The sequence below is a fragment of the Oreochromis niloticus genome, linkage group LG13 (assembly GCF_001858045.2).
Source record: "Oreochromis niloticus isolate F11D_XX linkage group LG13, O_niloticus_UMD_NMBU, whole genome shotgun sequence".
Lineage (NCBI taxonomy): Eukaryota > Metazoa > Chordata > Actinopteri > Cichliformes > Cichlidae > Oreochromis > Oreochromis niloticus.
This window is the reverse complement of record NC_031978.2, coordinates 33,577,078-33,602,831: the sequence shown is the minus strand read 5'-3', so window position 1 is coordinate 33,602,831 and position 25,754 is coordinate 33,577,078. Positions and strand designations below refer to the sequence as shown.

General features: G+C 39.3%; 1 protein-coding gene across 6 annotated transcripts in view; it reads right to left on the bottom strand.

Moving 5' to 3' along the window:
- The window catches only part of ltbp1 (latent transforming growth factor beta binding protein 1), a 161,089-nt gene that overhangs the window by 34,888 nt on the left and 100,447 nt on the right, over nucleotides 1-25,754 (bottom strand). For 2 of the 6 annotated variants that reach the window (XM_025897470.1, XM_025897471.1), the window contains exons 6-13: nucleotides 23,084-23,281; nucleotides 22,390-22,667; nucleotides 21,809-21,911; nucleotides 15,103-15,162; nucleotides 11,036-11,158; nucleotides 6,409-6,648; nucleotides 4,023-4,184; nucleotides 1,480-1,502 (exon numbers count right to left, since the gene is read on the bottom strand). In XM_025897470.1, coding sequence (XP_025753255.1) covers nucleotides 1,480-1,502; nucleotides 4,023-4,184; nucleotides 6,409-6,648; nucleotides 11,036-11,158; nucleotides 15,103-15,162; nucleotides 21,809-21,911; nucleotides 22,390-22,667; nucleotides 23,084-23,281 — 1,187 coding nt within the window. The remainder of the gene's footprint in view (nucleotides 1-1,479; nucleotides 1,503-4,022; nucleotides 4,185-6,408; nucleotides 6,649-11,035; nucleotides 11,159-15,102; nucleotides 15,163-21,808; nucleotides 21,912-22,389; nucleotides 22,668-23,083; nucleotides 23,282-25,754) is intronic. The other 4 variants (XM_025897472.1, XM_019355343.2, XM_025897473.1 and 1 more) reach the window with 4 other exon arrangements.

Sequence of the window (25,754 nt, the reverse complement as noted above, 5' to 3'; positions counted from 1 at the left end):
AGTGTCTCCTAGCACAGTCTCAAGAACACAGAGGAGGCCGCAGGAGACAGGCAGTTATTCTTGGAACGCTGGACAGGGGCAGCTTAACCCATCAGCCTTAACCCATCAGCAGGACCGGCATTTGCTCTTTTGTGCAAGGAGGAACAGAGATCTACAAAATGATTGCTGTGAATGTCTCTGACAAGAATCAGAAACAGACTTATGAGGATGGACTGAGGGTCTGACATCCTCTAGTGGGTCCTGTGTTCACTCCCCGACACATTGGGGTGAGACTAAAGGCTTGGCATTTGCCAAAGTATACTAGAAATTATAGTTCTAATACCAGTGATAAGGGTTAGATCCATTCACCCTGAGCGTATGTGACAGGAGAAGCCATAGAGAACGTTATGCTGCCTGTAACATCATTCAGAATCACTGGTTTCGTTTTGGGTTAGTGATATCCATGGAGACATATCCATTAAGGCCCCTACATGCTAGGCAACAGCACCCTGACTGCCATTAGGTAATGGGATAAAAATCTTGAACGCATCGTTAGACCCTCCCGGGTCCCTCCTGATGCACGCCAATGCCCAGCCTCATGTGGCAAGAGCATGCAGGTAGTTCCTGCAGAATAAAGAAATTGATACCATTGACTGGCCTTGAGTTCCAGTCTTACTTGACCTAAATCCAATAGAACACCTCTGGGAGATTAGCTTTCTGTCAGGCTGATAGCATCAGCCTGTGCCTTAGACTGCCCAGTAGCTCAGTGATATCCTGAAATCAGCTGTTATCTCATTAGGAGCATGCCCCAACCTTGGCACGTGGGGATGATACAAACAATTGAGTACCACTTCAAATTGTTCAAATGAAATGTTGGCAAAACGGATTAGCCTGCCACATCTTTCTTTCACTTTGATTATGGAGGGTTTCTTTGAATTAAGTTCTCTGTAGGTTGATCATTTTCATTTGCATCAAACAATGTGGCATCCTTTCAATCCTAACACATTACCCAGTCCATATCTGTATTGATATCCAGCAAGATTTTTCCCCCACTGAGATCTGATGTGTTTTCAGTGTTCCTTTAATTTTTTGGAGCAGTGCATCTTTAGCCATGACCCATGAATCATTTAAGCCTCCTACTACTTACGTCATGCAATGCAGGTACTGTGCTGAGAAGCAAATTAGCATTTAGCTTGCATGGCAACTGGCTGCAATTTAATCACAGAGCAAGAATAAACAGCTTGGCAAAAGGGAGCTAGAAGCGTGGAATATCTAGATCTGGGACCATGTCAAAGATTTCAGTCTGGTTCTTAAAGTCTACATGAGATGTAGAAATTGACTTGCTGCTCAACTGACCAGCCAAAGTCATGCAGCAATGTTGCTGATTTCATGCAAACGTGATTTTTAAAACTCTTTTGCAGCTAAGTGTATTTGCTAAGCGTATGCAGGCAAACTGCTTTTGCATTTTCACCCTAAAGAGTGAAAAGGTACCAAACCTACCTGCTCTGGTGAAGTGGTTGCTACTGACCAAAGAAAAAACACAAACAAAAATTTTGAGTGAAAGTTTGTGTTAATGTAGCAAAGCTCAAACTTCTTTTTTAAATGTCAGATTTAAGATACTCAAAGCTAATCAGTCAAAAACTGTTTCAACATCATAAACGCTGAATACCTTTAGACTTTTCTTATTGCTTATTAGCTGTTGAAATGCTATAAATTCTTACCAATACTGCAAGAAAAGTAACAATTGCTTCCCCAATCACAGCGTTTTGGTAACACTTTATATGAACGACATACTATTAAGCATTAGTAAGGTATTAGTTAATACTTTATTCACTAATTATAAAGCTTCATGCTCCTTATTTTTGCTCCTTGTCATCCATCATCATCTGTCGGTCAGAAATTCACAAGAATTGTTATTTTTCTTGCAGTATTGGTAAGAATTTACAGCATTTCAACACCTAATAGGTCTTCATGCAAATTGTGTTCAAGGTCACAGTTGTTATTCTCAGTAGATTTACATTCTCATTAGTTTGTGCAGCTGTGCCTCAAACTGTGATCCATAATCACAAGAATTCCCCCCACTCAGAACAAGATTCTTCCTATTGCCCTTCAAAAATATGGCAATTTTTTTAATGTGAAACACCTCAATTTCAATATCCAACCTTTGTTTAAGTAAATGCTTAACTACATATATACAGGTCCATGTTTGATGTTGTGAAAAGATCATAAACAGCACACACCACATTTCCAGGTCTCAATATGACAACAGTAAGGATTTAGAAAAAAAGCAAAATATCTCCTCCTTCCACCCAGCACATCTTTTGCTGCTCCAAAGTACCAGTGTATCTGGCTGCCAGGTGCCTCATTACTTTCTGGTGGTATCCAAACACTAATCTGCACAGGTTTAGGGTGGTGGGTTTTTGTCCGATTGTTTTTTGAGGCCTGTCCTCTGCCTGGAAAACTCTGTACTCCTCTGCTCCAGCAAAGCTAAACAGTAATTTTGTTTCTGTCTGGCTTTGGCTAAGATGTTGCAAAGTTTCTCCTTCCCTTGGTGGCTGCCAAGCATGTCCTGAATAATAACAGGAGAGGATGAGGCTCCTCTCTCAGGCAGGTTTATCTCCCCTTTGCTCTCTTTTTGATGGCTTGTGGGCTGGGCTTTTAGCAGGGAATGAGTGCTCAGTCAAAGCACTAATCCCTGTCCTCTACAAATAAGTGTCACAAGAGGGATGTGTTTCTCAAAATCTGGCTTCCTAATCACATGCAAGAAGATCATAAATCAGAGTTTTTAATGTTACTTTAGAGTTGTAATTTGCAAACATGAGATTCCTGTTTATCCCACCGTCTCGGCATTTTTCACAACGACACTGATAAATTAATACCACACTTCAAACAAGAGCAAGTGGGTGTAATTTGTTACACAGCTTGATCTTTTTCACATCTTCGGCATTCAATAAAGTGCAAAAAACATTTTACAAAGTCTCTCTGCTGCACTGTGTAAATGCAATCCATCAGATATATTCATTGCTTTGACAGCACATTGAGTTCAGACACTTTAAAGTGTGCCAAATAAAATACAACTGTGGAGTATTCACATCTTAATATCTCAAGTATCTAACTGCTGCACCGCAAATTCTGCAACAGAGGGCAAGTTGATGTGTCTTTGACAAAGACGGTGGGTCGTCAACCCCCCCCCACACACACACCCACCCACCACCAATAATGGAGGCTGTAAATACTGCATATTATTCTGTACAAACAAGTCGCACTAGCTCCATATAGTTCATAGAAGGAAAAGGCTGAACAGTACATCACCACTCAGGGGACAAAGGGCAGATTTTGGACTGAGAAAACAAAAGGTTTGAAAAATAAGTAAACGAGGCCATCTACATCCACTGAGAACAACCATTGCTGAACACAGACGGTGACCAGAGGTGCGACACTTCATTACTGTACTTAGAATTTTAAGGTGTCGGTACTTTACTTCAATATTTATTTTTCTGACAACTTTTTTTTCTCCATACATTTTTACACAAATATCAATGTCACTGAGAACATGCAAACTCCACACAGAAAGACAAACATCAGCAAACACACAAACTGTTTGTGTGCAGTTTGTCTCACAGTGTGTGTCTGCAAGCTGACGGTCCAGCTGCTGCATTTCACAGGAAGAGAAAAGAGTGAGCGAAAATATTTAGAGATGGAGAAAGATTAAGACAGGCAGGACAGCAGAGGAGAGTAAAAAGTTGTATTTAAAGGTAATTGCTCAGATATCGGATGTGTTTTGATAAATTAAAATAAAATAAAATATTTTTATACTGTGTAGCATCCTGGAAGCAGCAGTTTAGTGCACGAATTTGAATTTAACCTTTAATTAAATTCATTCACTGAATTCCACCTATCAATTATATAGTATAAAGACAGCATAAGCAGAATACTGTTAGTGATACAAATCAGCTAAGATACCTAGCTCAATTATCGTGTTTCCAAACACATAAAATATATAGACTAAATTAACTAAACATGCACTGGTATACAAGACTCACCTGGTATAACCTCCTCCGGTGTTCCAAACGCCTCCACTGGTCTCTCTGGTGTTGGTAGGGGTTGGGGTGGGTCAATGGGCTCCTGATAAACTGGCTTATTGACAGGAGGATTTGGTAGAACAGTGTAGCCCATTCCACCAGGACAGATTTCTTTGAACTTAGCTGCATGACAACACATGACATGAGTAGTTAACTCTATATCTGTATTCTTAGAATGAATACAAAAGCACTAGAATAAAAACTTGAACAAAATCCACCATTAACCAAGTAGAGGGTACTTTGAACACATTTCTGATAAAGAAAAAAAAAAAGTTGGCCTCCATGAATACACAAAGCATTTTATGCTCTACCTTCCCACAACTTTCCATTCTTTACTAGCTCTCTGTTCCTTCAAATCTATATTAAGTAAATGTCTCAGCCTTATCAAGATAACTTCCACTCTTCTCTTGTGTAACAATATAAAAAGACAAATGGAATGAGATAAAAAAAAAAGAGGAAAAACTGATATTTAACTAACTAAGAAGGCAATAACTAGTCAGTTCCCACGATGAGATAACAGAGAACCCACCGTAAAAACAGTGGATTTCTTTTTCACTGAACAAAACACCTTAAAATTAGTAGAAAAACAATTTGGAAATAGAAATATATGACATATTTTGATTGGAGATTGATAATTGACACACCCAGTAATGTTTCAGAAATGAGGAAAATCCCAGGCTGGAACATGTCCATATCCAGCTGTATTTTAGAATCCTAGCTTGTTGTTGAATGTCCTATCTCCTGGGTTTTGTATTTCCAACAGTGTCGCTGTAGACAAAAAATACTACCTTGACTGTTCATTTGTTCTTTTGAGAAAAAGGATTTTACTATTTGCTTAACTATTTTTTTTTAAAACAACAGTCCATCTAACACAAGTCATATGTGTGGATAAGGAAGGTTGAGGCTGTTTTGCTGCATCACAGGCTTCTTTCTTTTTGACAGATTCAGGTCAGATTTGAATCCCAGCTTAAGATGTGCAGAAACAATTTCAGTTCCAACTTAGATTAAGTTTGATCACATGTGTGATTCTTGTACAAGGAAAGACTGACGTTTTAACATAAACATCTTCACAGTTTAGCAATACTATTTTCAATCTAGTGTTTCTCTTCATCTCAATTAGTAAAACACAGGTGTAGCTCCTGCATAATGATATTATTTTTGACTGTTGGTATCAGAATCCATTTGTACAAGATTGTGGTGTGACGTATAACATGAATGAATAACGTACTAATAAACCCTGACTCTTCTAACAGCAGACCTTGCAGCCTGCAATTAAAACTGCCAGCAACGTGGCAAGACGTGTTACCTAGAGAAGACACAGAGTAGCAATTTCTACTTATTTTGTGAGCTTTGTATGACAAAATATCTGTGATATTCTCTGTAACTCGTCTTTACTGCTTAGTTGAATATTCAAGATATAACCAGGAAAACACACAAGGACCATCACAAGGACTTCATTCTATCTGTTTAGCCTTGTTTAAATAAAGGATGCATTTGGAGTGTTTCCACATTTTGTTTGTTTCTTTTTTTGTAAATTTACATAAAGTAAAGGTGGTCAAATATCCCATTAATAGGTTTTCAGAAGACATTCTTTCAGGACAATCTAAGAACTTCGTTTGTGCTTTACCAGTGGAGTATTCTGTTTCAATAAATAAGAAAATTAATTTAAAACAAAATGTAGAAACTTTAAAGAGTCTATGGTTTCATAAACACTGTATATGAACATAATATTGACAAGGAAGGAAATGAAGACAGACTTATTTGTTATGTACGCTTTTAGACAATAAGTGATGCTTTTCATAATTCTCAGTACAGATACATAATAGATCATCTTGAGTCATCGTCACAAAATATGAGAATTAAAAGCAATCTGAGACAGCTGTTGGATTGGTGCTATATAAACAAACTGAAATGAAAAATGAGTGGGTGCCTAGAACAATATAAGGAAATACATCTACCTAGAAATACCAACCATCACTGTGTAACTGAATTCCACAGACATACTGAGATGTGTCGAAACAAAGACAAACAGGCAAGTGATATAAAACAAATTACTGCAAAAGGTTTTGCTATTCTAATCTAAAAGCAACTCTAAAAGCAGCTATTCAGCCAAGCTGTGAAACCCATGCAGACAGAGAGTGGCAGGATAACAGACTGGGACATGAGTTCAAGCTCATCATCATCCCAAAGGACGGAGCTTTATAGTTTGCTGATTTGCAAGGCGTAAAAGTAAATTATAAGACTGTTAAATAGTGTTTTTCATCATGTTTCCCCCATAGAAGTCACAACAGAAAGTTTGGGGCCTTATTCAGGCAGGACAACTATCTGACATTTCTTGGGGCCTTACCTGTTCCTGGAGGGGGGCATTTGTCACAACGAGGGCCCCAGGCTTTGCCCACACTGCAGCAGCAAAGCTGTTTGCTCAGCTGGGCAGACACTGGGTGCAAACATTGCCTCCCTGAGCTGACCAAACGGAAGCAAGCCCCCTTCTCCTCTTGGACGGGTGTTTCGGCTGAAGAGGAGCAGAGAAGGAGGGCAAAGAGGAGGGAGGAGGCGCAGGAAGTGGCACACCAAAGTGCAGGACACACAAACATGAAGGAAAGAGAGGATAAAGAGTAAAGAAGTCCCCTTCACCAGAGCAACCTTCCCCCCGTCAGAAACGCAGTCTAAATATATGTCTAAAACAAAACCAGAGTACATTAAAGAGAGTACATGTTTTACAGCAAGAGGCTGGGCAACCACATTTTGGTGCTGGTACAAATAACTACACACACATTTAAACACCAGAAAGAAAAGACCACATGATGAAGGAAAAACCTGGGGGAAAAAATGAACATTTTCATGCCAGTGCTTCATGCACTACCAAAGTGCTGGCTGAGATGAAGGCATGCAGAGAGTTTGGCTTGGTTTATGTGTTCTAGGGCAAAAACTAAACTCCACAAATAAATGCTGGAAGCAGTTCTGACTGGAAAACAGACAAACTAATGACCCCCACGGGGAACCCAGACTGGTTTCCTTTTTGCCAGAAAGTCTGTGAAGGTTCTCAGTCATCCAGGTCATCGTAGTCAAAGGAGTTTGCAAAGAAAAGCGTCTGGACTTCTTTGAGTTGCTTGAAGACGTTTCACCTCTCATCCGAGAAGCTTCCTCAGTTCTAAGGTCAAATGGCCGAGAGTCCCAGATTTAAACCCAGTGGGAGTATCCCCCCAAAGAGGGACAAAGGACCCCCTGGTGATCCTCTAATCACATGCGCCAAGGTGTGAAAGCGGGTGTGGGACCTAATCAGCCAGGGTTTCGGGTGAGCTCATTGTGAAACCTGGCCCCACCCTATCATGTGATTTCCTGAGGTCAGATGACCCAGGATGTGAGTGGGCGTTAAGGCGTCTGGGGAGGGAACTCAAAACTGGATTATAGATGGCAGACAGTTGGTGTCGTAAACCACCGCCTCTGTTCAAAGATGGTCGCTCACAGTGGACATAGATGGACCCAGCAACACACTCAGACAGAAACTGGTTCACCCGAAAGACAAAACTCCAAAACACAGACTGAACAACGTGGTGTATGCTGTACAGTGCAGCGAGGAATGCCCAGACCTCTACAGAGGAGTGAAAGAGGCCATCTATGTCCACTGTGAGCGACCATCTTTGAACAGAGGCGGTGGTTTACGACACCAACTGTCTGCCATCTATAATCCAGTTTTGAGTTCCCTCCCCAGACGCCTTAACGCCCACTCACATCCTGGGCCATCTGACCTCAGGAAATCACATGATAGGGTGGGGCCAGGTTTCACAATGAGCTCACCCGAAACCCTGGCTGATTAGGTCCCACACCCGCTTTCACACCTTGGCGCATGTGATTAGAGGATCACCAGGGGGTCCTTTGTCCCTCCTTGGGGGGATACTCCCACTGGGTTTAAATCTGGGACTCTCGGCCATTTGACCTTAGAACTGAAGAAGCTTCTCGGATGAGAGGTGAAACGTCTTCAAGCAACTCAAAGAAGTCCAGACGCTTTTCTTTGCAAACTCCTTTTTGCCAGAAACATTACCTGAAGTAAACCATTTAACTTACTGGTTAAATACTTGACCTATTTTCCCAACAAATACCTTGATTAAAAACATCAGGAATGACTGAAGTAAAAGTCATTATTAGGTTTGTACAGTTCATTCTCAAAGCTAAAAAAGGGTTGCTTTTAAAAAAAATATTTTTAATGCTACTTTTGATGCCATTTGAAAATTTACACAAACCTTTAAATGACATGTATCATAGTAACATTTAACAAATAGTTTGAAGAATATGGTGAGGTTGAGACTACTCGTGTCTGTGTGTGAAAATATCGAGCTGAAGTCACATCCTTATTCATTTAGAAAGATGAATTCTAAGGTTTTATCTATCAGGACATACTAAACATAATCTTCTCCTGAGCAGCTCTTAATACAGGTGTATACAAAGTACATATTACACCATGTTCTTATTTAATTAAGAAAAACTAGGCCAAAATGCTTCAAGCACAAGTTCACTATTACAACTTCAAGATGAGGCCAGGTGCTGCTAATCAAATGCACTCGACTGGCCATCAGCAAATCTGAGCACCTCTCCAGAGAACACGTATGCTCCGTTTACCATGATGAGGTTAAAAAAAACCAACACAGCCCTTCAGACAGGAACTGTGTCTAGGCATAGTGCTCAGGAAAATTTCAACATTTAAAGTTCCCAGGAGCAAAATAAACTCAATTAGAATGAAATGGAAGAAGTCTGAAACCACTAAGATTCTTGCTACAGTAGGCCATCTGACCAAAATGACTTAATAGGCAAGGAGGGTCTTGGCCAGGACGGTAACTAGGAAATCAACAGCCACTGTGGGGTTTGTCTGCAGAAATGGGACAACCTGCCAGAATGAAAACTAACCCTGCTGTACTGCGCCGGTCTTGCCTTTATGGCAGAGTGAGCGGATGGAGCCCCTCCTCAGCAAAATGCAGATGTCACCCAAAATGCTCAAAGGGGTGTGAGAGCGTGAGAAAAATCTTTCTGTGGTTTGAGGAGACAGAAATTGGGCTATTTTATCTAAACGGTCTGAACAGTGTTTGCCAAGGTATAGCATGCTTGATTCAGCATCTATTCATCATGAATATATTAGTGTGTGTTCAGGATTTAGATAACAGAAGTCACAAAGCCCCAGGGAACTGATAATCTCACAGTTTATGATACAGTATGCTTCAAACATAATGCCCACATGTCCCCTTTACACTAAAGCAATGTAAGAATAAGGGTGAAGAAAAAGATACAGCATGAAAAACATGTAAATCATTGGGGTTCTCTTTGAGTGGAGTGTAGGTTTGAGGAGCCGTCTGCTGTGAGTGGTAGTAACGAATGGACACTTGGCTTTCATTAGCCACAAGAGGAAAAAAGGCACAGTCCCATGCACCAATCTATCTATTCTGGGGCTGTCAAAAATGGATTGATTGTCAGATATTAACCGATACTGAAAGTTAATATCGATGCATCAATATCATCATCAGTGTCATCTTTGCCTCCTCCAGTTCACACACAACTTCAGCTCCTCCCCTCACTAACAGCCTAAGTAGTTCACATTCACAACGCTGAACAACACTGTAGGAGGTATTTCAAGAAAGGTTTGTAAAGCTCCCGTTTCACAACACTTAAGTACAGTAGTAACTACAGTAGTAGTTATCATAAATGTTAACCCGGCCCCATTTAACGATTAGCAGTTAAACAATAGCCAAATTAGCTGTCTATTATCATTAACATAGCGACCGTAGTTAAAGATGAATAATTAATGAATTAATAATAAAGCTGAATGGGTTGCAAATGAAATATTTAATCATGGCAGAGCGCATTACAGACACATGGAGAACCGGGTGGATTACTGATTGCGTAGCGCAGCAGGGGAAATGTAGCTGAGTAGAGTCCAGAGCGTGGAGAACTAATCCGAGCACATTTTGGAGCTGAGCAGCCAAATCGGAGCGGTGTGAGGGCTGAAGAGCAGAGCTGAGGATGTAAGAGCTGCAGACTGAGGCAGAGTAGTGTGAATGGTTGATGAGAAAGAAAGGCCGCAGGCAGATGTGGACAATATGATAAAGTTGAACTTTTCTACCTTTGCAATCATTTATTAAAATGTCCTTCTTATCTTGTGAAAACCAGTTGTGAGGTCAGTTTTAAAAAGCAGGCAGTAACCAGTTTCCATATTTCACAGTGAGTTATTTTAGCACATCTAATACCGCACAAAGTACACTGTTAACTTTTCCACAATGTGTTTCCTCTACAAGAATTAAATCATTCTGATGTCTTTGTTTATCAGCAACATTGAAATGACCTAAATAATTTATTAAATGAATACAACTTATTAACTTAATATTAAATACTTATTTTGTTAAATCTAACTATATTTGGGAAAATTGGCAGAAAATACTCAATAATCGGACGTTATCAGTTATCGAGTATTTTCCTGGGTATCTGTATCGAGTTGGATATTCTAGTTTTGTGTTAACGCTAATTTATACTACACTGCAAAAGAAAGGCAACACATGCTCATGGCATGTTTTAAAATAATAACTTTAACACTTGTGCTCAAGAAATTGCCCAACTGGCTACAATTCCCAGTATTTACCGACCCGTAATGACATATTTCGGTTTTGGCTGTGTGTAACTCTCAGTACATGCTTTATATAACTTGAATACCATGCTTGCATTCATGCATTTTATTTACACAGGTATTAACAAATATTTTAGGATTTAGCAGAGGAAATAGGAAACACACATTTCCCATGTCTTCTATCCTAAGGTAATGGGAAATATCAGACTCAGGGAAGATCTGAATGTGCAAATCTGCATATCTAAGACCAGCATGCAAATGTAATGCTATAATCTTTTGCTCAGTCTGACACAGCTCCATTAGATGTTCTGAGTCTAGAATTATTGAACGAGCAACTGTGACGAAAAATTGTGATTGGAGGACTTACATATGCACATGGTGAACGTGGGGTCAGGGACATAACCAGGTTTACATATGCACCTGTAGCTGCCCAGAGTGTTCACACAGTTTCCATTTGGACACACACCCTGTAGTTGGCATTCATCTAGATCTGTGAATTATAGAAGAGTTGACAGTTAATTAAAAGGTTTTTCAAACAATTTCTTCACCTTGCAGAACTAAAAAAAAAAACCCAAAACACAATTAACCACACCTGTTATACCTGAATTCATATACTTCCATTAGTGCATCAAGTACTATTCATTGTTGCTTTTCTAGTACATGAGTTTAGAACTGCAATGCCTAAAAAATCTGCTCCTGTTGGTCAGCTGGCATTGATGAAACTATCCTTGCTAAAGGATACTCTGTTTGGTGGTCCTGGCTTTTAAGGCAAGAAGTGCATAGTACACATATACACATTGTGAAAGCACGTTTGGACAGTATGAATAGCAAGGGTAAGTCTGGAGGTCTGCACAGCCTTGATAACTATTGGTGGTTCAGTGGTTAGTATTGTCCACCCTCAGCATGCCTTCAGGTTCCAGGTTCAAACCCTGGCTGGGGCCTTGCTGTGTCCCCGCAGGAGTTTCTGCTTGGTACCCAAGGTTCCTTCCACAGCCCATGGATAGTGAGGTATAAATGTATGGTTAAAATGTGACCTGTAGTTAAACTGCTTTGAATGGTTAGTAAAACTAAAAAAGTGAGTACATTACAACTAAAATGTCAAATGTTGTAGAACTGTATTCTTTCCTATGCAGCTCTCTGTTAATACTTTAATTTCCAAGTGTGTGAGTGATCATAGTCAGTGACACCAGTGTTGGTCAAGTTACTAGTAATTAGTAACTTGCATTTTTCGATTACTTCTCCAAGAAAGTAATCCCATTACTTTACTGATTACTTATTTTCAAACGTAATTAGTTACTCTAATACTTTATTACTTTTCAAAAACATGATATACAGCCTGAATACCTAATAAAGCAAAAGACCTTTAAGCCCAATTCTATTTTTTCTGCTTAATCCATCATATAAAATTGAAAAAGTCTTGTTTTATTAGTTTGAATTTTTTAACCTTATGCACAATTAATTATATGCAACAGTCTCTGGCTGGAAGAAACATTTAAACCTATTTTTTGCATATTCCAGCATATAAAGTATAAATAAGTTTTGAGTTTACACTCGCTCTTTCAAATAGATGCAAGTAAAACACAGCAAAAAATAAATAAAATCAAAGAATCAGCGGCACTGTCCTGTCGCTCTTAAATCTATGTTCACCTGTTTAGCAGGAGTGGGTGTGGGGCCTGTGGAGATTTGCCCGGTGCCGCATCGGTCATGTCAGTGGGACGATCCGGGGGTTTCTATGTGAATTTCACATTCTCGTGGCAGTGTGCTCAGTGCTTGCTCAGATTTGAAGTTTAATTTTTTACTGCAGAAAGAAATTTTCTTCCCACGCAGAGTGTACAGCGGACGCAAATGCTTTTGTCACTGTTTACAGACTCAAACTAAACGCTGCATGGCTGTACTTTCTCCCACACTCCATATTATCCATTGTTGATCTGCACACGTCTTTTGCTGCCATGCACGTCGCATGCACTTACGTCATTGTCATGAGACACTCTCACAAACAAAATCACGGTTTAGTAACGCAGTAACGCAGCGTGCTTACGGGAAAGTGACAGTAATATAATTACTTTTTTTGCAATATCAATTCCTTATTTTACTCTTGAAAAAGAGTTAACGCGTTACATTATCGAGTTTAATGGTGAAAAAGAGCTCAGTTGTTTCAGGTAGCATGTTTTGACAGCCTTCTCGGTTGATCTTTTTACTCCTGAGGTCTTTCATGCTCCGACTAAAACAATATTTTGCAACAACAACCTTTTATGGATGAGGAAACATTTGTGAGTCAGCCGTTACTGATGCTAAATCTCTGTCAACTGAGATTGTAATTATTTTTAAACAGGAAACCCAGATGAACTCAACTGCCACCACTACACTGGACTATTATTGAAAAACTACTCTGCTTCTTACAAACATACAACTACTAGATCAATCGTTTTTAGAAAGTGTTACCAGTGCATGGTGTCTGCAATGTACTGCAGTAGTCTGTTGTTGTGAAGAGAGGGCTCAGCATGAAGGGAATGCTGTTAATTTAGCGTAGATAGCGTAGAGGCTAAGAGCTGTAAGTAGTGACTAGACCCATAAGCAGTGGTATTTGGCCAGGATGACTCCTGGTTGTCTCTTTTGGTATCCCCACATGACTAGACACATTTAAAATGGGTGGATGGTTCAGACTGTTTGTTCTTCAGCATTCGAAGCAGATGCTGGTGAACGTGTTTGTGTCTTTACTTTATATTTTGTGCAGTACCACACTTTGAATGTCATGGAAAAAAATGACTTCCTCTCCATGTTCTGAGCAGCCAAGCAGAACAGCCTGCTGGAAAAGGTCAAGCTCCTCATTTGTGGGTTCTTGTAAAAGAGTTGGTGCCACCAAACACTGGCCCACTTCCACTTTGCAGTTAGTGGTTTCTAGACTGTCATCAGTCAGCAAACACCCTGAACAATCAATGATTAAATTTAGCCTGAGATTAACACCACCCCTACACAGCTGTAACCTAATTTAAAGTGCATGCTGCATGTGTGTCTGTGATGCTGCTTAGTCCCAGTTTAGAGTCACTGACTCGTGGCTTTTGTGGATATCATGCAACTTTCAGTAGGTTCTTTTTTAACTTAGACACTGGTGGGAAATTGCTTTGGGAGGGCCAGTTTCTTAATTTGAATATAACATAGAGATAATACTTCTCATCTCTATTCACACTTTTTGATGCAAACTCAATCGCAGAGTTTTAGAGTATCTGTAACTCTTGTCACTTACATAAACTGCTTTGAATATTTTTACAACATTTAAAAATGCTGTTCCTGCCTAGTTGTAACCACATATAGGAGGCTTCCTGCTTTAAAATAAGTCCCCATCAAGAGGCTTAGAAGGGTTAGGAGAGGCGTAACTCGCAAGTTTGTGGCAATATGTGGTATTTGGTCTTAAGCATCGGTCATACTGAAATGTTGATGTTTTTAAAAGTAGTAATCATTTTCAATGTACACCAAGAGGCAGATATGAATGTTAGTACCACATTTTGTGACACCACACCCGACAGTTAAAACAGAGAAACTTCATACTCGTAATGGCAGTACAGGAATTGTCAGGTGATCAGCACAGTCAGCAGGATTCATCCTGCGGGAATACTGAATTTGTCCACAAAATCACGCGCGACCTCATCAACTGAATATTAACATATTTTATCAAACGCAAAACAGAAGATGAAGCATCGCCAAATGTGCTTCCAAACCAAAGACTAGAAAATATGATGAAGCATATCTTGCCTTTGGCTTCACCTGCACAACGGTGGTGCCACAACAGGTCTTCCTGGCAGAATTTGTTTCCCCTGTGTCGGGAGCATGCGCTGAGCTGTCCAAATGACAGACAAACAGTTTCCCACATTTCTGATTTTTAGTCCACAAACACTTCTTATAATGACTAACTACTCCTTAAATGTTAGCTTTTTATAGAGTAAAGTTACAGTGGGATAAAAATAATATCAGGTTGATCCTGCCACAATTTGTTCCTCCTGTCCAAATCACGGACAAACAGCATGTTTATGTTTTTAATCCCACTTTGTGCAGAGAGACATATTTTGAAAAATACAGTGTTGAATATTCTTACAACTACACGTAAAATAATTACACCAGAAGGATGGTTTGTTTTTCTGTTATTTAAAACAGGTAGTAGTTTATTTTATTGCTACTTGTAATTTATTGCAGTTTACTTTAATTTGTTTAATTGTTTACAAAAGGTTTGAGGTGTGAAATAAACTGCAATGGAGTTGGAAAACTAAACGTGGGTGTGTGTGGTTGGACGATGTGTTTGTGCCGGGGAGGGGGGGCACAAAGATTTTCTTGTAAAACAAAGGGGGGCCTAGGAAAAAAAGGGAACCACACATGTCTTCACCACAATATTATAAGCTATATAAGCATTAGGATGTCAAAAACAATAGCATAAATTCTTACCTTGGCAATGAGAACTGTTGACTCTTATATAACCCTGAGGGCAATCTATCAGGGGGAAAGCTGATGACGGGAGCATGTGAAGAGAAAAACAAAGAGAAGGAGCACATGTTAGTCACAGTTTTGAGAGGAAATGTCTGGGTTCTTATTCTGTAATAATTCCAAAATACAATTATGAGTGTTCAATTAAAGTCTCATAATGTCGCTAAAGCGAAAAAGCATAAATCATGTTCCTGAACAAAAAAAACGTATTCACGCTAAAATTGTAAAAAATGTTAATTATAGTCAATTTAAGTTAACAGCATATCTTTACCGTGGTTTAAGTGAAGGTATTGTATTGCATATTTTTATATTTATTGATTTATTTTTTGCTATGTAACCTCAGATTGCCTTGGTTGGTAGTCAAATTTAGACTGTCATTGAGAATGAGAACCCAGTCAATATAAATATGTTTGTCACTATGCGAGCTGTTTTGTGTATAACTGAATTACATATTTAAGGCGTACTTTAATCTCTGTGGCTTCAGCATGTTGCTGTAAAATGAATATAAACTATCTTTAAAAATACAATAGATTCATTCAGTGAAACATTACTAAATTAAGTTAATGAAAGAATAATTAAGACAGGATACAGTGTTCAAAAAGAATTATTAATGGAACCATGAACGGTTGCAGGGAGGTAGCAGCTAGAAGCTACTTAAGCAGCAACATTAGTACACAGTATTGCAAACATGGGAAGTTAGTTTCACTGCAGTACAGCTGGACAAAGGAACCAGTGGGAAGGTGGTACCAAATACCCAAAAGAAGATTGATATTTTGTTGAGAACAAAACAAGGCAATGATTGTTTGACCAAGGAAGCCAGTCTATTTACCAGTTACCAGAGTCTCCATGGCACAATGGACTATTTCACACTTAAATGTTTTAAAAAAAGAAAAACACCTCATGCCTCCACCATTCACGAGGAGTGTAAATCTCTGGCCCTTTGGTGACTCCCACTAAAATGCTGGATATGAAAAGACTTGATCTTCCCTGTTCTGGTGTCTTATTGCATGTGTGCTAAAAGCAAGCACATATGCAATAAAAGCAAGTCTTTCAGTTCTATTCCCTCCTATTCACTAAGAACTATATCCTGAGCAGCTCGGGTGTGCATGGCCTAAATGCAATCAGTCTTTTTAGACTACAGATTCCGTGCTGTCCCTAACAGCTGTATTTTATGACACAAAACTGCTCCTCTCTGTTTACCAGATGTGAATGCAAGGCCCTGACAGATTAAAGGACGGATCAAAGACCTGTTGTTTCTGAAACTGTTGTTTCCCTTGGTTCAATACTAACTTCATTGCTGTTTTGTATACTTTTTTTAAGACTGAACAATTAGTCAAAAACTGCAGCAGGGAGTTCATCTTTGCAGTTTTGTATCAATATTTCACTAAAAATAAGGAAGGCCTAGTACAGAAGAGCAGGACAGAAATCCTTTGGCAATGACAAAGCTGAGGGAACGGACTGGACTGGAGTCACTGATTAATGCCGAAATTGAATCAACTCTGAAATGGGGACACAGAGAGAAGACAGGCTCAAATTTCTGATACAAGTGTAAGTTGAATACAAAAGAATGAGTGTGCACTGCACTGAGCTGGGCTACAGCGTGAGTTAAAAGACCTTTAAAATACTATAACCTCAAACCTACTGAAGCAGTACATATATTTTTTGTGTCAATAATCAAAAATTTACAGAGAAATTACTTTTGCTCAGGAGAAAGGAGAAAACTTAACAAGGGCACTCCAAAAACTCAGGCTGCTCTGTACGTCTCACTGGTTTGGAAAGGTCATTTCCTCAAAGAGCTGAAGTACAGACAAAAAGTTGTGCGAGTGAAAAGACCTCAAATAGAAAAATAAATAAAATAAAGAGCCTAAATTCTTTAGTGGGAGACAGTGATAATGTCATCAGCTGTAAAGTATTGTAATCTTAGAAACTTTCTGAAAGTGTCACTGTTTGGACACTACAAGAGATATCAAAAAATGAAGAACAGCTGAAAACATGTAAAGTCTTGGGACTGATTTCAATGTTGACTTTTTTCTCTAGCTTCTGAATCGGCTGAACATTTTGATGGATTCTGTCGCATAAAGAATACGTTTCTAATGTATAAATACCAAAGATATGGAAAAGAGTACTGTGAATTCTTAAACAGCATTCACATTAACAATGTTCAAATTCGCAGCTCTCTAGCTTTCAACAGTTTGGTCAGCGTTTTCAGATCGAAGCTCTGCTATTGGATACAAGTTTAAATACGAATAATTAGTATCTAAATTAATTCAGCATTAGATTCAAGGAAGGACCTAATTCTTTGGGAGGGGCTCAGGTACGTTACAACTTTCTGATAATATACTGCCCCCTTCTGTTGACAGTTAGGGTTACATTTTTTAATCTTACAAACTTCACCCCAAACTGCAATAAGGTGTGAAAAGGATGAAAATCCACAATATTTAAAATACTTACTCACAGTTATATTCCTTGCAAACACTGGATATGGATTAGGATGCTGTGAATAATACTCAATTTGCTGTTGCACACAATAACCAACATGTTGCTAACATAAACGATGAGTTTGCAAAGTGTGTTTTCACATATGGATATTGATGGATTTACACAAAAGTACTACAGTACCACCCCTTTGCTCAGTTCAGCTGGGGATAATACTGGAACTGTTACACTAGAGTGCGTCTTTTCATGCTCTACATCCAACAGCTCTCTGGCTTCAAAGACAAGTTCCACAGTTCTATAAAGGGAGTAGTGTTGAGTAGCCAGCTACTACATAAAAAGGCTGGCAATTCCATCCTCACATCCCCCACACACTCAGTTTAGCTGGTACCTCTTTAAACAGAGATGAGAAGCAAAGGCCAGCACCACATGCTGCCACGGCATTTAGGGCTTTTCCTTTCTGGAAGTAGCTGTTTGGGTGAAAGTCACCTGTTTGCTAAGCCGACCCAGTACAAGACTCATAATGTTTCCTAGCTGCATTTTTATTTTGCTTGTCACAGCTGAAAGTTATGGCTGCAAAAGACACATTGAGCTGTGTTGAAACATTTTTAGAGTGTGGGTTTCAAGCCAGCTGGATATTTTGCTTTGACTGCTTTTAAGGAAAGCCCAGTCTGAAATTTTACACTACTTTGAAAAAATATCTTGAGGCATCCCTCATTTCTATATATTTTGCTTCTGAGGAGCCCGACTTTGTTGTAATTTTTTGAAAGCGGTCTTACTTTGACCACCAATTACTTTGGAAATTGGCTGCTTTTTCACTCATTTTCAGTCCAGTCATCAAACCTGAACATTTTCCAAGAACAGGTTTTTTGTTGTCGTTTGCTTGTTTTTTAAGCGACTTAACATTGACCTTTCAAACAGCTAAGCATAAAAATCAAGGCTCAAGGTAGCTCAAGGGCTGAATAAGTGTACTGTGTAAACACAACTTAGCAAAGAACCAGTTGTGTCCCGGTTTCATCTGTGTTTGTTGCCAACATCCAAAAAAGAGCTTTCGAACATTCTTCAAGAAGCCTGGAGATCTATTCCTGAAGACAACTTAAAGAAATTACAAGGAAGCATGAGGGAGTTCAGGCTATGTTGAAGAATACAGATGGCCATACCAACTATTGACTTTCAAGCTGGGATTCTGTTTTTGTTATGTACTCTATTTTCATTGATGTTTACACATTTCAATAAATCACTACACCTATTTGCCGTTTACCTAGAAAAATATAACAAAATGAGTGTTAATTCAAGACTTTTGTGCAGTATTATATTTGAAGACAAACTAGTCTTTGCAGAATTACACTAAACCATAAAGAGAATCATATTCTCATTAAAATATCATCTTACATGTCCTAAGACATGATATGCTGTCAGTGAGGATCTGCTGCCAAACACACAGCATGTAATATAAAAGGTTAATGAGGTTGCTAAGAAAGTTGATGCAGCATTATCTCAATACCACAGTGTGAAAGGGCACTGAGATGCTCCTCCACATGTTGGTGTAAAGGTTTAGAAAAGCAGGGCATTAAATCAGGCGAGTCAGCTGGATCTTCTTTCTCATGAACTATTTATGTAGAAAAACTGAACCAATAATCTTTATTTATTTAGTCATAAAAAACTGCTGTCATCAAGTATCAAATGTAGGCGGCTGACTTTACCAGCTCTTAAAAACCATAACTACTCCAGTGATTGTGTATCATGTCAGTTGAAGCAGCAGCTGCCAAGGTTTCCTGGGTCACGATAGAGAAACATCCAATCCAACGCATTTCAATTTGACTCAATTCAGTTTTATTTACATAGCACCAAATCATTGCAACTGCAAACTCAAGGCGTTTTATACTGTAAGGTAAAGACCCTAAAACAGTCAGAGACAACCTCTTTGAGCAAGCACTTTGTGACAGTGAAAGAAGAAGAAGAAAGTGTACTTTATTGATCCCCGTGGGGAAATTCCTCTCTGCATTTAACCCATTCACTCAGTGAAGCAGTGGTCAGCCTTTGGGCGCCCGGGGAGCAGTGTGTAGGGACGGTACCTTGCTCAGGGGTACCTCAGGTTCCGATCATGGGGCCACCACTCTACCTACTGAGCTATCCCTGTCAACTCCCTTTTAACAGGAAGAAACCTCCAGCAGAACCAGGAAGAGAAAGCCATCTGCCTTGAAAGAGAGCCAGAGATTATTAATAACTAATGATTAAATGCAGAGCGGTGTGTAAGCACACAGAGAATGTGAAGTGTTTCTTGTTCATTCACAGCTTTTTACACATCCTTTAATCAACACATTTTTTCTATCCTTTTTGCTTGGTGAACAAAACATCTCCAAGACCCCAACAGCACAAACACAGCAGAGACATTTGCAGACAGTGTAGAGACGTCTATCAGTTACTGCTGCCTGTGTTGAGCCAAAGGTGCCATTCCATTAACACAAGAATCCAGACGAATACGTCATAAAAAATCCAACCCCCTAAGCTGTATAAATGTTTACGTGTTAAGTGGGGAATGACTCACTTTTGGAGCTATTCTTAAGTGGCCATTAGAAGAACTGAAGTTTTTGACGCTGTATTGGATTCAGTTCATAAAAATCTGAGGGCTGACAATTAATTCACACACACCATTATGTTTATTTGTGTGAGGCGCTTTCTGTGTTTGTGCTGGAGACATTGTAGCAACAACATAACTTTTTGCTTGCTTCAAAAGCTTTTACTGTGTATTGGGCTTTTTTTAGCAATCGTTTTTAGAATGAAACAAATATTATTACTCATATTATTAACAATACTAATATTATTAAGATATACTATCTGTGGTTTTTCCTACTCATGCTGCTGTAGCCCAGTAAGTGGGTAAAATCAGAGTCAAATACTGAATTTGCCACTATGTCATTACTTTCAAAATGCATTAAGAAATGGAAAACTAGAAAAAAATATGTTATTGGCAGCTCTGTGTTAACTTTTGTTGTTGATGGAACACAACTTATAATACACAAAAATACCTTTAATTAGAGCTGGGCGATAGAACGATAACGATATGTATTGCGAAATAACTTTTTCTCGATAGAAAAATTTAACTATTGCGATAGGCCTCATCTCTTTTGTCCTCTTAAAAAAAAAAAAAGAACAGCCAATCCAAATTAAGTAGCGCAGAGCCGAACCAATCACAGCCGCAGCGTCACGTCACGTGACTTGTTACGTACAGCACAAGTGCCAAGGCGCACATGTGTATTTGTTTTTGCAGCCGGGCCGCCCGGGTAATGAAGGAAATGAGTTTGCCGACTAGAGAAAAATCAACCGAGAGCGTGAGCGAAGGTTACCGAAGAAAAAAACGATGATGGTTCCAATTCCGGAGAGCTTGTCGAACGGAAGGGGCATAGAAGTTCCGTAGTGTGAAGGTATTTCGGCTATTTCAAGTCTGACAAAAAAACAGAGTAGCGCGCACTGTAAATTGTGCCGAAAGCAAGTCTGGAAATACAATAAAGCGGTGCATGCTCAATCTCTGACTGAAAGCGCTAATTCGTCATTCGGCTTTTGTCAGACTAAAGTCACTGTTAAAACTGTTTAAAAGGTTAGCTATACAACAAGGAGAGATTGAGAATTTCCTTTTAGTTTCTCAGTTTATTTGATATTGACAAAAGTTAGTCAATTTTGTCTGTTCTTCTGTAAAACGAACTAAGATTTATTTTTAGAATTATATTTTGTTTCTAAGTGGAATTGACAATTTAGTAGTCTGTTTTGTTTGTTCTATTTTGAAACTTAAACGCTTTAGCGGCTGCCTTTTGTGTAGTTTGCAATATTTGCCTTTATTTATCTGAAACTGAAGTCTCATGTTCCTTAAGTACATCTACCCTGTTGAACTTATTATGGGAAATAAATATTTAAATCAAAACAAGCTGCTAATTATTTCATATTTTACTTGTGAGCAACGGCACATTTAAATCTTACAAATATAGTTATTTGGCTTATATCGTGATATATATCGTTATCGCCTGAAATGAAAAAAACATATCGTGATATGAAAAAATCTTATATCGCCCAGCTCTACCTTTAATGTTAATGATTTTCATATTTAGATTTCCATTCAAGATTTGGAAGTGGGCACTGGGACTGCAGACCCCAGACCACCTGTCAGTACTTCGTCCCCTTCAATGTGATGCTACGAATTCACTATGACATTTAGAAAAACATCTGGACCTGGACTTACATGGTTTCTTCGGACACTTTTGGCATTTGTGGAATCCCCACGAGGTCCCAATGGTCCCGCAGCACTGCTCCAGCTTAGTTAGAATGGGCAGAGGTTTTCCACACTAACACATCGAGGTGGAGAAAACAGAGAAAAGGACAAAAGAGGGTGGATTAATATTTTTGTGTTTTTTGTGTATCCTCAGAGGACAAAAACACAAATGCAAACCTCCTTGTAAAATATGATCTGGCAATGGAGAGAAAATTAATTTTAAACTTTGAGCTATACTAACTAACAGGCATTATTTCTGTTCTGTATTTTACATCCATCGCTTTCTATAAATGTGTCTTTGGCATTAATACCACCAGTTTCATGTTGTACTGTTTTGTAATCTTTGTGCCTCTTATTGTTGTCAGTATCTAAGCAAAATATGTCTCAGACTTTTTGATTGATTGGTTTAGATTACTTGCTAAGACGTTGGCAATGGCATCTATTTTTTTTCGTTATATCATGTAGACACAAACTGAAAGGCTTACTTTATCTGACAGATGTGTTATGATGGTAATTAAGCTCACAAACAGCAGACATATCTGACATTGTACCTGACTGCCTGCTGTCTCCTGGAAGCAGCGGCCCAGTGCATTCTTAGAGGTGACAGGCTGGTACTGAGGAAACTGGTAGCTGTGCTGGCCCGGATAGACTATGTTGTAGCCATGGTGCTGGATCTTCTGGCTGCTTTCGCTGTGATGGTAGCTATAACTAGTGGATGATGAGGAGCCTTTTGTTTGTTGTCCATTGTTGTTGTAATTGTCCAACTGAGACACCTGGTGGAACTGAACTGAGGCCTCTGGGGGGTGATTGATGTGAATGTTGACGATGCCTGGGTCGTACAGAAAGAACAACACATAGTGTATACAAGCATGACACTGATGTGGTGCATCACAGTAGATGATTAACATTAACCATCTTTGTTAGGTGTATGGTGTCACTAGTAAGGAGCCCAACTCCCCAAAAGCAAGAGACAAACAAAAATGACTTTCCTGAAAAAAAGTAACAGATTGTGATATGTCTCAGTTACAATAAATCCTATTAATAAGTAAATAAATAAACCCTAAGCTTAATCCTATATTTTGAAGAAGACAAAAACTGATATTTTAGGAGAAGATGCACATATTTTTTGATGTGCGTCAGTTGGATTATTTCTCTTTGTTTCTTGATTGCCAAGGCCCGAGAGACCAATCTAATAGGATAAAACACATATTTTGATTGTCTAGGCCAATGTCACATTTCACTCACCAGGTGTCTGGCCGTTGCTATAGGTCAGAGGCAGGGTGTGTGTGGAGTGGACCTGATTCTGGCTGTAGCCTCCTGATGTCTGCTGGTGTCCGTTCTGAACCGCCATCTGGCAGAACTTTCCGGTGAAGTTTGGAGGGCATTGGCATTTGTCTCTGGTGCTGCACTTACCGCCATTTATACAGGGCAGGTGACACACCACTAAGCAGAGGAAAGGCCAAGCGGAAGGTGTTAATGTGCTACTGGCTCCACTTTAACACACACAAACACTCACCAAAAAAGAATTTGAAATGATCCAGCAAATCAGCGAGTCAGCCCAGATTTTCATTTGTGTGACTGGTTAGCACATGTCACCACGAAACAAGTAAAATGCAAGCTATTCAAGGGAAAATATTATTCTTAGAGAATTCTACTGTTCTCACAGACCATGAACACACAGCACAGAGTAGGTGGCAGATCTGTACACATACCTTTTCAGAGTCGATAGGTACAAACAGCAGCGTGTACGGGTGAAGTGAGGGATACAACGAATTCACTGTTTTTCAGGCAAAAGGTTCACACTGACAGCAAACCAGGTGATGCAATATATATGTAAGGACTGTTTCCTGTTTGACTGTGTAATGTAGTCTGAAGAAATTAAATACAAGATCCAAGACAAAACAAAAATGTGGTGTCAAGCTTTGACATCTCTTTCAGCTCTGACTGAATATTTTCTTGTCTGCGAGCCTGATAAAGTCAAACGGGAGATCATCCGTGAACAGGAAAATCATGTCACTCACGTCTAAAAACTCCAGCACACATAGCAGCCGTTAATCATCACTATCAGTCATCTTTCCACACAATCACCCTACGTTCCTACCAATACCTCATCAATGTTCCCTCTAAGCTGCGCACGTGCACGCACTGCTGGCACGGTCTCTGCGCACAGAAAATCTGCGTTGCGCACAAAAAAAAATCTAACCTGAATTGAAATTAAAATTAATACTTCAACAATCCTGTTTTGCAGTGTTAGTCAGTAAGTGACTGGCTGGTCCCGTATGGGATTAGAACGATGCCACATTACCCCATAGTCCAGCCAATAATTGTCTGGATGCTTTAAGGCATCCACACTATTGAGTTCCTGTTTCTCTTTCTTCTTTATACTTTATTATTGTGTGGATGCCCTAAAAGGGCTTCCACACTATTGAGTTCCTGTTTCTCTTTATTGTGTGGATGCCCTGAAAGGTATCCACACTATTGAGTTCCTGTTTCGCTTTATTGTGTGGATGCCCTAAAGGGCTTCCACACAATTGTTTTCCTGTTTCTCTTTATTCTTTATTATTGTGTGGATGCTGGTTAAGCATCCACACTATTGAGTTCCTGTTTCTCTTTATTCTTTATTGTGTGGATGCTGGAGGCATCCACACTATTGAGTTCCTGTTTCTCTTTATTGTGTGGATGCCCTAAAGGGCTTCCACACTATTGAGTTCCTGTTTCTCTTTATTCTTTATTATTCTAGTTGCTTCCGTACGTTTTTCGCCGTGGATCTACTCCCTCAGTTTTCAGCCGATTTTCTCCGTTCAAACTCTAAACTGTTCTGCTCTTTCTGCTAATGATGGCTATGACTTTTGGTGTTTATTACTGTTATACTTTTTAAAATATTACACTTTTTTCCTTTAATTTGTCCCATTGAAATGAATGGAAATCTTCTGAAATTCTGCTAAAACTTGTTTGTTTTTGAAACTTAACTACTTTGTCATACTTTCACCTAGAAACTCCATTCAAACTTTAAAATGTTCTCAAATTATTGGGCTATTCCTGTCTGATTCAGCTTTTTCAGATCTTCTACCGTTTTAATCTTATCTCTCTTTAAGTTTTCAGTTGCAGCTTTGTGATTTTTCAGAAAATACATGCGTTGCTATGGTTGCTATGCAATTAAGTCAGAGTGAGTGCTGGTCCGTTCTGAATTTTCTCTTCATGTCTAAACAACTTCTTGCTACTCGCTTAATTTCCACTCAACCCCCACAAATTATACATCAAAACGTAGGTATTTTTGCTGGCTTTCAGAAAATGTCACTATCTTTATTGTGAGATTTACCGTTTTTTCGCAATTTGCCTCGGAGTGACACAAGGTCTCAATACTCCCCATTCAAAGTCTATGGGTAGGTTTTGAAATTCAGAGCTGAAATTCTGTAAGGGGAGGCATTTTCAAATCGCCATATCTCTTTAACAAAGCAAAGTTAGGACATGAGGCTTGTGCCAATATATCTTCAGACACTGCTGACACTCACAGTGGAAGCAGTTTTTACAATTATCTTACCGTTGAGCAATGAATTACGTTTGTTTGAGGGGTGGAAATCGGTCCTCCTCTCAGTTTTCAAACTCCGAAAATGAAGCCGTTTCTTCTCTCGTCATATCTCCGCGACGGAGTTACAAAGAGCAATGAAAATCGCAGTCAAAGTACACGAAAGTCCGCTGATTCACCCAGTACAAGAATTATGCTGCTAGCCCTCCTAGTTTTTGAGTTACACGACGTTTTGTAACTCCAAAAAACGGCGTTTTTCGCCTCTCACCGCGATCTATTTTCTGACTGCCCAAGTATCTGTCTTTCAGACCGCCGCCCCCTTTCCAGGTGGCGCAATCAGTAATGACACGGCTCTGCAGCTCAAAGGTTGTGGGTTCAATCCCACCTTGG